This window comes from Stegodyphus dumicola, chromosome 6 (genome assembly GCF_044657685.1).
Source record: "Stegodyphus dumicola isolate Sdum_Otavi_A_Nest chromosome 6, ASM4465768v1".
NCBI lineage: Eukaryota > Metazoa > Arthropoda > Arachnida > Araneae > Eresidae > Stegodyphus > Stegodyphus dumicola.
Window position 1 is genome coordinate 34,551,798 of NC_140773.1, and position 15,789 is coordinate 34,567,586.

At 31.3% G+C, this 15,789-nt stretch overlaps 1 protein-coding gene across 2 annotated transcripts in view; it reads right to left on the reverse strand.

Moving 5' to 3' along the window:
* Nucleotides 1-15,789, reverse strand: part of LOC118182101 (serine/threonine-protein kinase VRK1-like) — a 46,766-nt gene that overhangs the window by 18,118 nt on the left and 12,859 nt on the right. For both annotated transcript variants that reach the window (XM_035351388.2, XM_035351389.2), the window contains exons 4-5: nt 13,914-13,983; nt 5,494-5,690 (exon numbers count right to left, since the gene is read on the reverse strand). In XM_035351388.2, coding sequence (XP_035207279.1) covers nt 5,494-5,690; nt 13,914-13,983 — 267 coding nt within the window. The remainder of the gene's footprint in view (nt 1-5,493; nt 5,691-13,913; nt 13,984-15,789) is intronic.

The following is a 15,789-nucleotide window of genomic DNA, read 5'->3' on the forward strand; positions in this document are numbered from 1 at the left end:
TTGTAAAATTAATCAAAAAATCAAAAATTGAAGATTTAAAAAAAATGAATATTTAGCAGTCATACAATTTGATACATTGATTAGCCTATACTAACTGATACATTATTACTCTATACAATGTTACATATAATCTATATATATAACGAAGAAAGTCTGTGTGTTTGTCCTCTAATAACTCGGTCACTACTATAGCTATCGCCGCCAAACTTTCTACGATTCTTTTCTGGGTCCTAGAAACTGTTGACGTCCACTTTTTCCAAAAAAAAAGTAGTTAAATCCGAAATATAAATTAAAATATAAATATAACTTGGAAAAACAATCAATTTTCGCTTTCATTTTTTCCGAGCGGCAACAGTCTTGCAAGCCGCTTTATTTCGAAAGTTATTGCCACCGCTCGCTTTAAAATCCTAAAGTTTGTTAATAAAATTTCTAAGTTTTACGACGAAATAAAAATAGTACTGCCAAACATTAAATACATTATTCACGATTCCAAAAATTCATTGGAAGCCATTTCGACTATTATCATCTAGGTACGACTTTAATCACCCAAAATATTAATTAAAATGTCTAAAAGTGCTAATTTCACACTCATTTTTCAGAGTGGCAACTGTCTCGAATGTTGGAGATAAAAATGCTTTATTTCAAGAAGCGTTGCAACTGTTCGTTTTCAAATTGAAGAGTTTGTTAATACAAAATTTTTAAGTTTTACAAAATCTATACATATAAAGAATGTATGTTTGTTTTCGTTATTCATTTCTGATCAATTATGATAATTTTTTTGCCACATTTAATCGATTAAAATTGAACATAGGTGAAACATTGGATGGAAGAGCTTTTACGACTATTTGATTAGAAAAAGAAAAATCATTAAAAACTGTGTGCCATTGTTGCTGATATAACGAGAGATAATTAGCTTATTTTACTATCGAAATTTTTTATGTGGGTTCCATATTACATCAGACTGAAAAATGTATGACTATGAATCGTATTTCTTGCATCGTTATTAGAGAAGTATTACAGCGGTATCTTTCTCTTTGTTGTTAGATGCATTACTCTCAATCTAACTTAACTGGCATTGGGTACTTCTGCTAGTACATAACTATAGAAATTAAATTCCACAAATACCCATTCTTTTAAATACAAAAGCAAATACCTTAACACTAGAATGGCGGTAGGGGTTATTTTGACCCCTGAACACTTTTGACCGTTGATTACTTTTGTTTTATTGGAAGAAATCGTTTGGAATTTTTTTACTTTTCCTAAATAGATAACAAATATTTGTAAAAAAATTTTCAGCATTCTGGGTTTGTTAGTTTTTGAAATATTGGCATGTATTCCTAGAACAGCGGACATTTTGACCCCTTTACTTTTAGTCCTGTTTCTGCTCGAGGCATTGTCAAATAACCCATGAAAAACATTCACTGATAAGGATTTTTCAATTGCATTTGTATTATCGCCCAGAAAGATAAAAACCTGGGTGGTCTCACTACTAATGACTACATAATTTGTTGTGCCTTTGTTTGCAATTATCTATTCGTTTGAAGAAAATACTGCAAGGAAGGTAGATGCAGGGTTTTTCATGCTTACATTTATTTTCAGAAATAGTTTATTTTACATATGTATTTCCCATTTGTTAGTTCAGCTTAGTTACTGCGGGTGATAACGGTTAGGACAGATGTTTTCATGGTAATCCCAAATCAGTATTTCAGTACATATGGATTCTGCCATCAAGTTCATTATCACCTTTCCCTTACGCTGTGAGAATCATATGCTAAAATATATTCCCTATCGTTTTCTGATAGTCTGATATTTTTCTACTTTTTTTCAAATTTTACAAAATATGTCTAATAAGCAGAAATAGGTCTTATGGATGAAGAAATTAAAAAAATTGCTGCAAAAGCTATCTGAAAATGAACCCGATGGAGATGAAATTGATCATTTTTCTGTATAAACTGAAGACGAATTCCAGACACAAACTATTAGTGAATCTGAGGACAGCGAAGTAAACGAAGAAGAACTCAGGAGAAATAAACGGGCAAAAATGGATCAGTGTATTTGCAAAACTGGTTTTTACAGCTCCTGATAATACTATATGGTATGAAATAAATTCCAAAAATTCAGTTGGCACCGTGTTCCTGCTTATAATGTTCTAAAAGAAGCAGCAGGACCAACATCTTTTGCAAAGAGTCGTGTTTCTGAGGACAAAGTGTCTAATGCTTTCAAGCCTTTTTACTGATGATGATATCTTGCTTCATATAAAGAAATGTACAGAATCCGAAGCTCATCGGCAACTTGGAAATAAAGACTGGAAGTTATCCGTGGCTGAGTTAGATGCTTTTGTCGCTATATTATATGTTCGAGGAGTAATAGGAGCAAAGGGCTTAGATTTATATTTCTTGTGGTCCAAAGCGTGGGGAATACCATTTTGCAAAGAAACTAGATCAAGAGGTAGATTCAAAGAAATAAAATGATTTTGAATTGTTTGATGAAAAGACAACAAGATCTACTCGATTACAGACTGATAAATTTGCTCTTGTATCAGACATGTGGAACAAATTTATTGAAAACTGCAAAACGTGCTACTGGCCAGGACAAAATATTACAGGTGATGAACAATTATTCCCATCTAAAGCTAGGTGTAGATTTACACAATATATGCCTAATAAAACCTGACAAATTTGGAATAAATTTTGGTCATCTCTCAACGTTGGTGCTAAATACCTCTTGAATGGATTTCCTTATCTAGGAAAAGATGAAATAGCAAATCCTCAATTACGTTTATCTGAAAATGTTGTCATAAAATTAACGGAGCAACATCTAAACAATGGGAGGAATATTACCACGAATAACTATTTTACTAGCATTGAATTAGCAGAAATACTAAAATAAAAAATACAACTGTGGTCGGCACAATAAAAAGAACAGAAGAGAAATTCCTATATCTTTGAAAAATATGCATAGTAATCTTTATTCATCGACAACAGTGGAACATGATACTATCACACTTACCATCTATCAAGGCAAAGAAACAAAAGCATTTTTCTACTGAGCTCATTACATTCTACTGTAAAAACTGAAGACAGTCTCAAGAAGTTGCCTGATTCAATAGCATTTTACAATGCAACAAAGTATGGCGTGGATATTCGTGATCAGATGTGCCGAAAATATTCAGTTAAATCGGCTTCTAGATGATGGCCTGTACATATCGTTTTCAATATTTTGGATCACGCAGCTTTGAACGCCTGAATGATTTATAAAAGTGTAACAGGAAACACCATTAACAGGAGACATTTTTCTACTGAAATTAGGAGAGGAGTTAAGAATACTACATATGGCTTCAAAACTCCTCAAGATCTTTCTTTAGTCTTCAGGAAAAAAAAAAAAAAAAAAAAAACATGAAAAGAAAATGGATATCAAGAGAAAAAATAGTCAAGTACAAAGATGCAATCAAAACAGATCTCAAGAATATTGTGTATCTTGTTCCAAAGTTGTGTGCGGAAAATGCACTGGAAAAACTGTTAAAAATTATTTTTGTATCAACTACATTAATTCTTAATACATATGTTCTATGTGAAATCTCTAATATTTTTAACATTAAATAGAACTGAAATGAAATGCTTTACATATTCCATTCAACTACACGTATAATGATATAACTGTAACATCAGAGAACAATTCTCATTTCTGGATTTAGAGAGTGAATCATCCTCCGAGTAAGTTCATAAAAAATATTACTATATAAAGTGTGTTTTATTTTAGTTAACACTTGTTTTAATTTGTAAAACCATTTTTTTAAATCAATTCTTATATCAAATTAATGAGTTATTTGAGTAATTGTAGTATGATCCAACTGATCGCCATGTACTCGATACATTTACAGTATTTTAAAAAGTCAATGAATTATGTGATATTAAATATAAATTATGAAATACATATAAAGTACATATTTGTACCAATGTATGGCATTCAAAATTGTTTTACCTTTGTTATTTCAGTACTTTCATCGAAGGGTTAAAATGACCCCTTACCACCGTTCCAGTAGGTAAGATTTTTCTGCCGTTCTAGTGTTAATAAATTTAAATTTCAAATTTTTCATTTAAATTTCTTGACTTACCCTAAAATACTTCAAAGTGGTAAAATTTTCTCATGGTATCGATTTTAACTATTTTTTTTAATAAATCCGCTTGCTTAGGAAATCTGTATACTGACACTTTAGGGTATTCACTATAATTTCCTTAGCATAATGGCACATAACACTTTAAAGGTATAAGTTTAGGTTTGGTTTGGTTTATTAGATCACGGCAAAGCACTTGAGGGCTACCTGCCTTAAGGGAGGGATGCCTTCATGGAGGACTTTTTAAGGGAAACTGGCTCGTATACACGCTACACATGGGAAAAACCACGAAAACATCCATGCAGCCAGCCCGTTTGTGGGATTCGAACCTCGGACCGAACTACCAGTGTTCAGCGACGTTACTGCTCGGTCATCTGGTGGGCCTTTAAAGGTATAAAGAAAACAACAAAAAAATCAGAAGGCATAGTAACTGACTTCATTTGCTGTGGACGCTATGCTGAGTCAATTTAAGAGATAATTTAATAACTTAAATGATAATTCCAGAATGGATTAAATATAATTTAATTATTAAATTAATAATAAAAGAATACATTACTTTTTTCTTGTGAAGTTTAGTTTCTCTACATTGGCAACAAATCCTCTATTTTGCTAAGTTTCAAATGTAAACAAACATGGCTGCTATAGTACAAAAATTAGGCTTAGCTCTTCTTAAATAACTTTTAAATTGTTGATAATTCTAAAACTATAACATGCAGGTTAACTATAGGCATAAAAGCTTTAACTGGAAGATAAGAATAACATAATTCAATTCTCGCAAATAGATCACGCTACAGAACACTGTGAGCACTGTCAGTTATGGCCACCTGATATATTCATTCAAGAAATTAGTATATTCAGAGAGTAGCTACTCAAAAATAAAATTAAAAAGTACGTTTCTAGTGTGTTTTAAGCAAAGAAACGGCACTATACAAGTAAAGTAACATGTTTTAATAATATTATTGAATGCTATAGCCGATAATTCTAGTATTTTAACAATTAGATTATTTACCCTCACCCAACGCATTTGCTATTTATCTTTAATTGGAATACATTTGCTTATTGGACACTTTTAATAAACTTTAAGCAATAATTCTTGGAGACGGTTTTCTTCTATGTTAAGTTTAACTTATGTCATAACCTTTAGCCCACTGTCACAACATACAGCAACCCAACAGAGTTGGCAATCCTACTTTTAATACATGACTACTTTTTTTCATTATACTAAATCCTAAATGTTACAAAATTTGTATTTAGAATTAGAGACTAGGGATACCTAATTTAAAAAAATAAATTAATGCACAGTAAAAAATACTTAAAATGTATACAAAAATAAAACTTTTTTCACGTGTTTCATTTTAAACTTGCATAAATTATTTTACCACAGATAAGCCAATAAGACAGACAGTCTTCACAGGAAATGTTTTTCCATTATCATTAAGAAGTTGTTGAAGGTCTTTATCAAATCTTTCCAAAACCATGAAACGATATTTGGAGTTGTTGAATTCAAAGGACCCAAAGCCATGGCATGGAGAAAGACCCAAATAATCTAGTTTTTTCTCTTTTATCCATGTTTTAACTATCAAAATAGAAATTTTTAATATTAAACTTGATAAAAATATACCAATAATTATAATAATATACCAATAATAATAATAATACCAATAACATTAACAAAACATTTTTATATCTTAATTTAAATGTACACATATGATAATGAATGAATCATAATACTGCTGATAGCTGTTACAATAGATTTTGCATCCCAAAGAAATAGGACATTATAATGAGTAGTTATTATAATTAAAATGTATTTAATATACTCTTATCAGATGGGGTCTTTTTACCCTAGTCACTGTAATGAAATGGTCAGTATAATAAACATAAATTGCACAATCTAAGATAGAGTTTCTTATCTTTAATTCCTTGAAACCCTTGTATTCTTTAAGAAATAGTATTATCTGCATACAATTACAAGCAAATATAAGGATAATAATTACATGCAAAGTTTATTATAATTTTTAAAGATTACTGGAGACACGAATAGAATATCAGCAATTCTATAAGGCTAAAAGAAAGGCTGAAAAACACTAAGGTAATCAAATGCTATCATGAAAATTTTCATGCTACAATATAAAGTACAAGTTACGGAATCACTGGGATCTTGGTGATTTTAGATTTAAAATTATCTGTTTAAATCTAGTATGATGGCGTGTACAAATTATAGAATTATATGAAATGATGAAGCACTTTGCATTTTAAGGGAATTTAAAGTACCAGAGAAAAAAGAGTGAATATTTGTTTTATTAAATATTTTGCTTATCATGTAATATGCAATCTACTGCTTTTAGTTAATTATTTTTTAGATGGCGATACTAAAATTGTTATTTTAATCATTCTTTTTTTTTCTCACTTTATCATAAATTCGAATTTAAAAATAATGCCTTAGTGGAATTTAAGCAATAACTAATTACCTACAAGTGACAGGTTGAATATTACAGGATTACCAACATCTGTTTCAAAGTAAATTATTTTAGCTGTTTCGTTTTTTGTGCTAATACTTTCTCTTTATAGATATACATAATTTCTTGTTCTGTTATAAAGTTTGCACCATGAAATATAGTAGCTGGTCATAAATCAAACCGCCATTTTTTTTTTTTTTTTTTAAACATCTACACAGATGTTCTACCATGACCTTGCAATGTGCCACACACTATTTTATATCTGCATTTCAGCATACTAATATCCACTGACTGAATAATGGATGCAAAATTTGGGGGAAAGAATAAAATGTTACTTTTTGCTAAAATTTTAAATGCACCATAAGTCAAAAAGTTGTCATTATCAGAATAATTTTGCCATCATCTGGTAAACCAACAGATTTCCAATACTGTTGTGCATTGAGTATGAAATGATTTTCAAAGTGTCATCCATGTTCTTTATTTGGATGATATGCAATTTTATTCCTTCCAGATACAAATAGTCATGTATTTTTTTTTTTTTTTTTTTTATTATGAAAAGTTTACACTGCAGCATTTGCAAATGCCAAAACTGTTAGTCTTGCTTTGGAATCTTTAACACCAGTTGGGAGCTTTTCTGCAGATGCTGCCAATGTTTTTCAGAACACACATTTTCAGAATATATGTTCTGAAGATAACTTCCCACTATTAAAGTTTAATGAATTAGATGAATGAAATCTGTTCTGATGCTTCTTGGAGCTGAACTTTATACAATAGCAATTTTAAAATTTGGTTAATCAACTTGTCAAATATGTGCACTCATATTTTGGCTTGAACCATTAACATTGGACCCATCAATAATATACCTTTGCTGCGACATTTTCTCAGCCATTCATTCAACATTTTGTCACTTTTAGCAAAATGAATGATTTTTCTGTTATTCACTGGGAGCTGGGTGTCAGAATCCACAAAAATTCAAGTTCTTTTTCATGATTTTTATGTTGTATATTGTTGACTTTCTTGATATACTTTTAAGTAAGCATAATGTTGAGATAGATATGCTTTTATTTTTTAGTAAGCATAATTTTAAGACAGCTATGATTTTATCATTTTTATAGCATCTTTTTGATATAACTGAAAATTTAAACTTTAATTTTGCTAAGATAGCTGCAATAATAACGTGCAAAAAATAATAAGCTGGAACAAATTAAAAAATAGCGTAATTTGCTATACTAACTGAATTAGGAATCTTTATGTCACTCCATAACTATGCCAACAAAAGAAGATCATCCCATTCCCCACAAATATTTGCATGTGTGTGGTGATTCTTAGGGGGGGGGGACTGAAAGGCTTCAGATTTTAAATTACATCCAAAGGGGCATTTTTTTAATGTTTTATGTGTTACCTTTATTTATTAAATATCATGTTCTACGTACTCAAACCATAAAATTCAGTTCAACAATATCGCAAAATAGTCCACCGCCCACTTTGAGAATATTTTTGTTTTCTAAAGCTCCCCCCCCCCAATTTTTTCACTTGTGAATTTGAAACAACTATTGCCACAATTATATTTAAACATGTAATATTATATAGTAAAGATAGGATATGACTCGATCTTTAGTCTGAATTTAAAGACTTTTTCAATGAAAACAATTAAAACACATACTTAATTATATTTAAAGGTATTTTTATTGTCAAAAGATATATTGTATTTATTACTTATCTAAGGAGAAGGTTGAATTTGATGCATTTTAAGCAGTTTGTTAATATCAGGCTCTATTTTACTACAAAACAGCCATAAGTCGTTCCGTTCAGTAACATGAAGCCAATTACTCTTTTTAGTTACCAACGTTGCTACAGCACTAAATCCTTATGCAGCTAAATAGAAAGATGGGAATGCTGTCAGAAATCATTGAACAACCAACTATAATCCTGGGTACAGCTGCAGAACTGGCTTGTGTAGCCAAAATTCTTGGTAGCCCTTCTTTAATTTAATTTGTAATTCTTCATTTGTTGTCAGTTCTATTAGTTCTTCTAATTGGGATGATCCTGCTGTATTGACATTTGAAAAAGGATCCAAAACCCAGTCTGGTATGGCTATGTTTAGAATGTCGCAGAATTATTCCTTGAAATCATTGTGGAGGTTTTCTCAGTGTTGACATTAAACAAGCAAGTCATCATGCTTGAATGATACTGTTGATAAATTTGGGAAGTTATTGAATTCGCGTCTGGCAATATTTCTTTTGTATAACAGTAGTTTTGACATGGAAGCAGCAACTCTATTTTTTTTTTTTTTTTTCCTCCTTAATCCAAGTTTAAGTCGTCGCCTTGAAGTTGGAGATTGGCATCATTAAATAATTTATGCAGGTTTGTCAAGTATGCAATATTGTTCTTTGATGAGATGAAGTTGTGCAGGACTCATCCAGCTGAATTGAAAATTGACAAGTCTGCAGATGATTGCACAATGATTCTGCAATGTTTTCAGCCATCTCATCAATTCATCTTTGCACTGTTGCTCAAAGGAATTTTTCGGATAATATCTGCAGCTGGTTTATGGAGCACAGTGGTTATTACTTCTTTTACTACTGGTAAAATTAAATTTTCCTCAATAGTATGTGGTTTGCCAATTTTAGCAATCAACAATGAAATATTGTAAGAAGTCATCTTGCTTAGAAACTGATGAAAGAAGTTTTGATACAGTTGGCTGAATTTCGTACTTCTTTTTCATGTCTTGAAAATAAGCCACATCTTTATTATTCAGGTGTATTTTATTAAAATGTTCTTGAAATCTAGAAGGCTTCATCTCTTCATTTGAAAATGTTTTTTTGACAAATAAGGCTCACCGGCAATGGCGGATTTGTGGCATTTTCGATAAATCCATATTTAATGAATATTAGACATATCCAAGTTAGGGCTTATTTATTATAAAATATATACACTGTCACAGCTGTGATAAGAAACATGACATTCAGAGCATGATGATAATTAGCAGTCACAAGCTGGTAAAAAAAAAAATTGTGCCAAAAGACTGTTGTTATCAATTAACCATTTCCATTACCCAAAAATATGAAATAAACAAGTTCTCAATTAACTATTTCCTTTTCTCATGGGCAAAACCGGTAATAAGCACCCAGTGGAAGATCTGCTCAGGGAGACACAAAAGAAAGACTTTGAGAATTCTAAAACTGAGAACTGTGATGAAACTGCTGAGAAATGTGATGGATGGTGCTGTGAATAAGGCGCAAAAACTGTGTTTGCAAAAGCGAATCATCTGCTTTGGTTTTAATCAATGCTCTAATACTGATTTTAAACATAATGCACCTCTTGTATAACCAAGAATTAATTCGCTAAGTTTTCATTAAAAAGTCAAAAGACAACTTGCCTGTTTATTCTCCCATCTCGGGAAAACTCAGCAACATTGCACAATACAGGAGAGGTATTTCTCAACAGTGAAAAGATCAACTTTTAAAACCCTGTCATCAATTGTGTGCGATAATGCTAATAATAATAAAATGAACAATCATTGCCTTTATATAGGTTGGAGACATACAACACGCATCAACAGGAATAAGATAAACATTCAGTGACTCGTTTATAACACTCAGCCACTCCGCAGAAGTATAGCGTGGGGGCAAGGGTGGTGTGGGAGCAGAGTGCAGATTAGAACAAGCACAGCTAATACTGCAGGACTGCAAAAATCCTGTTATTTTAAAAAAAAAAAAAAAACTTGTAATAACTGAAGTGCTAAAAGCATTTTTTTTTTTTTTTTTTTTTTTTTTTTTTGCTATTTGTTATTAACAATCTTTTGTTAACTTTACCTGTATTTACATACGAGATATTTCATGTCAAATTGGACGATTTGAAAATTTTTATATCATACAAGTTAATGTAGATCTGAATGTAATGGAATCTTTAAGTTCAATCTTCATCCACTTCCCAAACTACAGAAATATGTGAGTTTTGGCACACATGATAAAAATACACACAATAATAAAAGTTAACCAATATTGGCACTAGTTCAGTTTTCTTACCCCCTAAAATATTTATAAACATCTAAAAAATGTAAACATTTAAACAAAATCTATTGGTCTATTTTTTAAAAGGCAGAATTTTATATAAATCATGAAGTCTATCAGTAGCCATAAAACAACTTTTTATATATAATACTTAATTAGCTTTATAAATAAAGTTAGGTTATTAGGTTATGGTCAGTATCTCCTCTTGTAAGGTATAGTTGCTTAAACTATAATTATACATTTATGAAATCACTAGTGTGTATTCCAGATACAGTAACAAAATGATGCTATAATTTATTAATTCTCGTTATTGTTGAGTATAAGGGAACCCATCAGACACAACTTTAAACTAAGTATCACGCTTTATTGTTTCTTCCCTTCTTTTGCTACAACCTCTACTAACTACGAAAATGTTATCAAACAATTCCAGGTTTACAAGCTCCTCCAACATGATTTTAATTTTTTGGACTGGGGAGAAAAAAAAAAAAAAAAAAGAGAGAGAGAGAGAGAGAAGCTAACTGACCTTTAGTTCACTTTTCCTACCCCTCCCCAGACTAAATTGCATATTTTTTTTTTACATAATGTATAGGGGGTAGGGCAGTTGAACTAGCGCTCCAATATTAAATTTTACTTTAGTTAGTACTTTGTCCCTGAAAGACTATTGTTTTCGTTTTGCAATTTTGCATTGAATCACTATAAACGGCGAATCACATTTCAAACTGTTGCCACTAAACGTTAGAGTCCTGCATTATATTTGAAGAAATTAAATAACGAAAACTCTGCATAAATGTATGTATATTTCTTGCAGCATTGTGATAAAACAACGGTACATAGAGCCATCCAATTTTGAATGACGTAATCCTCCTACAAATATGGGCATGTGGGAGACCAAATTTGAAATTTGGAATTTGTTTTCTTATCAATTTCATAAAACTTTAATGAATTTTTGAGTAACAAACTCAACGATTTAAAAGCGAGCAATGGCAACACTCTATGGAAGAAAAAAACCTTTTTATCTCCAGCGTGCGGAAATGTGTATCAGAAATTCTAAATGTATGCTCATTTTAAAATTATTTTGCAACACTGCTATTGAACTGAATTTTATGGTTTAAGTGCAAAGAGAACATGATATTTAATAAATAAAGGTAACACACAAAACAGTAAAAAATGCCCCTTTTGGATGTAATTTAAAAACTGAAACCTTCGAGTTTTTTTTCGTCTTCTTTAGATAATATTTTTTAATCTGCCCATGCCCGTCCGAGCATCTCAACATCGAATTTTCTCTGGGTCCTCTACTGCCCCCGAAAGTCTCAAATGCCCACATGGGCATTATCGTTCAAGTCGAGAATCTAGGCTTTAAAGCAATCATTTGTACAAAATACTAAAATAATCTGAACTGCACATGGTTCTCTTAGTAAGATTTGACTGCATTTCCAACTATTGTATCCAATACTTCTAATTTTTACCTTCTGCCAACCTATACGTATAGGAAGGAAGGTAATGTTTTCAGTCTAAACATTCGATAGTGAGTTTTCAATGAATAAGCACACAAATTAGGCGCTCCACAACACTTTTTTACTATTGTTATGATGATGTCTGTCTGTGCATCTGTATAATGAATTTTTTCATTAAATCTTACAAGAAATTTTCCATATTTAAGCTTTTTACATACATATAGAGAGCTAATTAGATTTTGGGGTTAAACTGGACAACTAGAAGTAGTACTTTACAGGAAGCATACGTTGTTGCTTATGCTCACTTCTCTGACATAGTCAGCCAAAGCCCACGAAAAACCTCATGGCAAAGAGTGCTAAATTACGCCTGTCGTTGGCACAGCCTTGAGCACCTAACAGGTGACAAGGTGGCTCAGTTCCACCTCCAATTTTGAAGGAGAGCACTCCAGGGAAATGGGTCCAAGGGTCTCCCACCCCTCTCCCCATATTTAGAGTGCCGCCATGATGCAACGACACTATACATTTACAAACATCCATGCCTTCTCCGGGATTCGTACCCGGGCCCTTCGGGAGAGCAGTCAGCGACACTAACCACTATACCGGTTGGGTGGCACAGGAAGCATATAATGGTCTTTAATATAAAACTGTACTAAAATACAAAACTTTTTCATTTTAGTATATAATACTTTTATATCAAGGGTAACAACATATTAGAATTTGGCTCAATTTGGATAAACTGGAAGTGATACTTTACTCGAAGCTTTGAACATATTTTCATGAAAAAATATACTGAGATAATTGAAAATGTCTTAAATTTGGTATTTAAAACAGGTATGTGATTGCGAACAACACATTACATTTTCACCTCCTTTTACCTATTACATTTTTAACCTTTAATTAAATGTATTCATGGAATTATGTTAAATGTAATGACAATAAGTCAAGACTAACTCTCTTTATGAAACAAATGTATTAGTCTCAATCCTCAACTTAGTGTTTGTTTGTCTTTTGTGTCCAATCATTTTCAACAAAAGGATGCTGCCACCAAATGTTATTGCTACGTATCATTTTTAAAGAAATAATATAGCAAATATATATAACACAGTGAATATGAAAAAAATATTTCAACAATTAACTCACTGGGAATTCTAAAGATATGCTGATTTTAAAGATTTTTCTGTTGAATTAATGTCACATAAATGCAAAGAAAGCTATGTTTAATAAATAAAGCTCATGATAAATAAGAAAGTTTGTAATCTTATTAAAAAAAAACTGAATACTGATATCAATAACCAAGAAAGGACTGAAAAAGAAATATATAGTAAAACTTTATTGGGGGATTCTAAAGATATGCAGCTGTAAAAGTTTTGTGATTGTTAAGCAACAGATTTGTAAATTTGAAACACTTAAAATGACAAGAGGATATAATCGGTGCAATATTTTCAAATCAAAGCAAGAGAAAGGATATATACATGAGCATGTATAGTTATCATTGTCCATTGCATGGAAGAGTAGATTTTATAATTAACATTGAGCTATAAAGTGTATTAACAATTTAGAATTTATTTACAAATTATAAATTGGAAGTGATATTTTATTTAAAGTTCCTTGGCAATTTGATAAAAAGAGTGCACATTAATCTTTATATCTGGTAAAAATGGTACATATTTCTTTGTGAAATGGTTTGTGCACAAGACAACATTTCATACTTTAAATGAAATTAATTTTAATAAAATTCACTAACTTATTCTTTCTGATCACGCTGTTAAAAAACTAGTAAAAATAAACAAAAATAATATATATATATGTACAAAATTTTTACCCTGTTCCAGATTTTAGCATATATTCTTTAAAAGAAAAATTAATTACTCACGATGTTCTGGTTTCCCAATTTTCTGATAACAATGCATCTCTGCAAACAGAGGTCCATTTCCATGATACTCCTATAAAGCAGGAACAAAACATTAATCTTAAATGCTGCAAAAAGTTGTCTAAAAACAATACTAGGTACAGTCAAAAGTCGTTAATTCGGACACCCATAATCCAGAATGATCTATAATCTGGACCTCAAAGCTACAAACTTTCTGCGCATGCGTCGACGCATAGCCGTTTACGTGCGCGCGTAAGACCTTTACAGCTGCGAATATGCTTGTGCGCATGCTCATAAAACGTTTACGCATGCACGTTTAATGTATAACGGACAGTGTAAGCTAAGCTAAATTTATCTAATTCAGTTAATGTTGCAGATTGTGTTGTTCCTTAATCTTCGAATTGGATCCGGCTTATTATTTTTTGCAGACTGTTAGAGCAATTTTATAAAAGTAAGCTTAAACTTTCGATTATATCAAATAGATTTTCTGATATATATTTGTTAATATGTAAAGGATCTAAAGCAAAAGTACGTTTCGAAATCCGAAATCTGCTTATCATTTTCATGCTGCTCCGGGGGGGGGGGGGGGGCGCCGCCGCGCGGAATGAATGGGAAGTTGATCTGTCAGCACTATCCTTATCTTCAGAGCAGATGTTTTTATTTTATTTGGCTTATAATTCCTTACCAAATGTAGTATTTCATCTCGATGTGCTCCATCTTTGATATGATTTAAAACAAGTTTCTCGTCATTATAATTCGCTTCCGGTAGTGAAGAAAGTGACAGGTTATTGAAAATGAAAAAATTTCGATTGACAAATTAGTCGGTATTCTCGACACAGCAATTATAGGACTTGAACAGCGGAACTTTGTAACTAAACAAGGAATTATGTTTGTTTAATAGAATTAAAGAGAAAGTATTATCACATGAAACGAAGCAACTTAAAGAACTTACATTGCAAGAAATGTTTAATAAAGTAAACAAATAAATATTAAGCTCTTTCTTTTTGTAAATTTTGATACCCTTTAGATCATAATTGTTCTTTATTTTATAAATTACGGTTTCATATTTTTAATTTTGTAATTTCTGCATGCCATCTTACCAGATTTAAACTGATGATCTATAATCCGGAAAAATTGATAATCCGGAATCGCCGAAGTCCCAACGAGTCCGGATTAACGACTTTTGACTGTATAATAAATAACATTTAAGAACTGCTCTTGTACAACAGAGAATAAATATTTTTGATACATTCACTGTATTTATATATATTCTGTGGCATATACATGAATGAATATGTGATGAAATTTTGAACCTGACATAACCAACACTAAGTTTTTGCTGGCCTGGTACAGATACACCAGTTTGACACAGAAGATAATAACAGTAGGAGGATCATAAGGAAGATGCACTCAGGACCAAATGATACAGTTGTTTAATTATAGTATAAAATCATCAGTGTAAACATCTGTACCTAAACTAAGTCATCAGTCATTCCATGGTTCAAAGCACACATTCACAGCACTGTGATAAAAAGAAACAGTTGACTGTATGCTAGCTGGAAAGACACAAGTGTAGGAAAAACAAAGATTATAACTACTGATAAATATTAATGTACTATACTAGCACCTGTATCTTTAATGTGCAATAATTATTTTTCATGTTAAACATTTTTTACGGCAACAGCAATGTCTATTTTGTGAGAGTTGTTGATTATGTTTTAGATTTCAGAAGAACAGAATAAACATGTATCTTTAATGGTACGCATTTGAGTTTTCCCTTAGAGTTTTATTATTTTTTAATTTCTTATCAGTGTTTATTTGATTTGAGCTGATTCGATAAGAGTCCCTTTTGAAATATCTGGCATCCATAACAGGATGA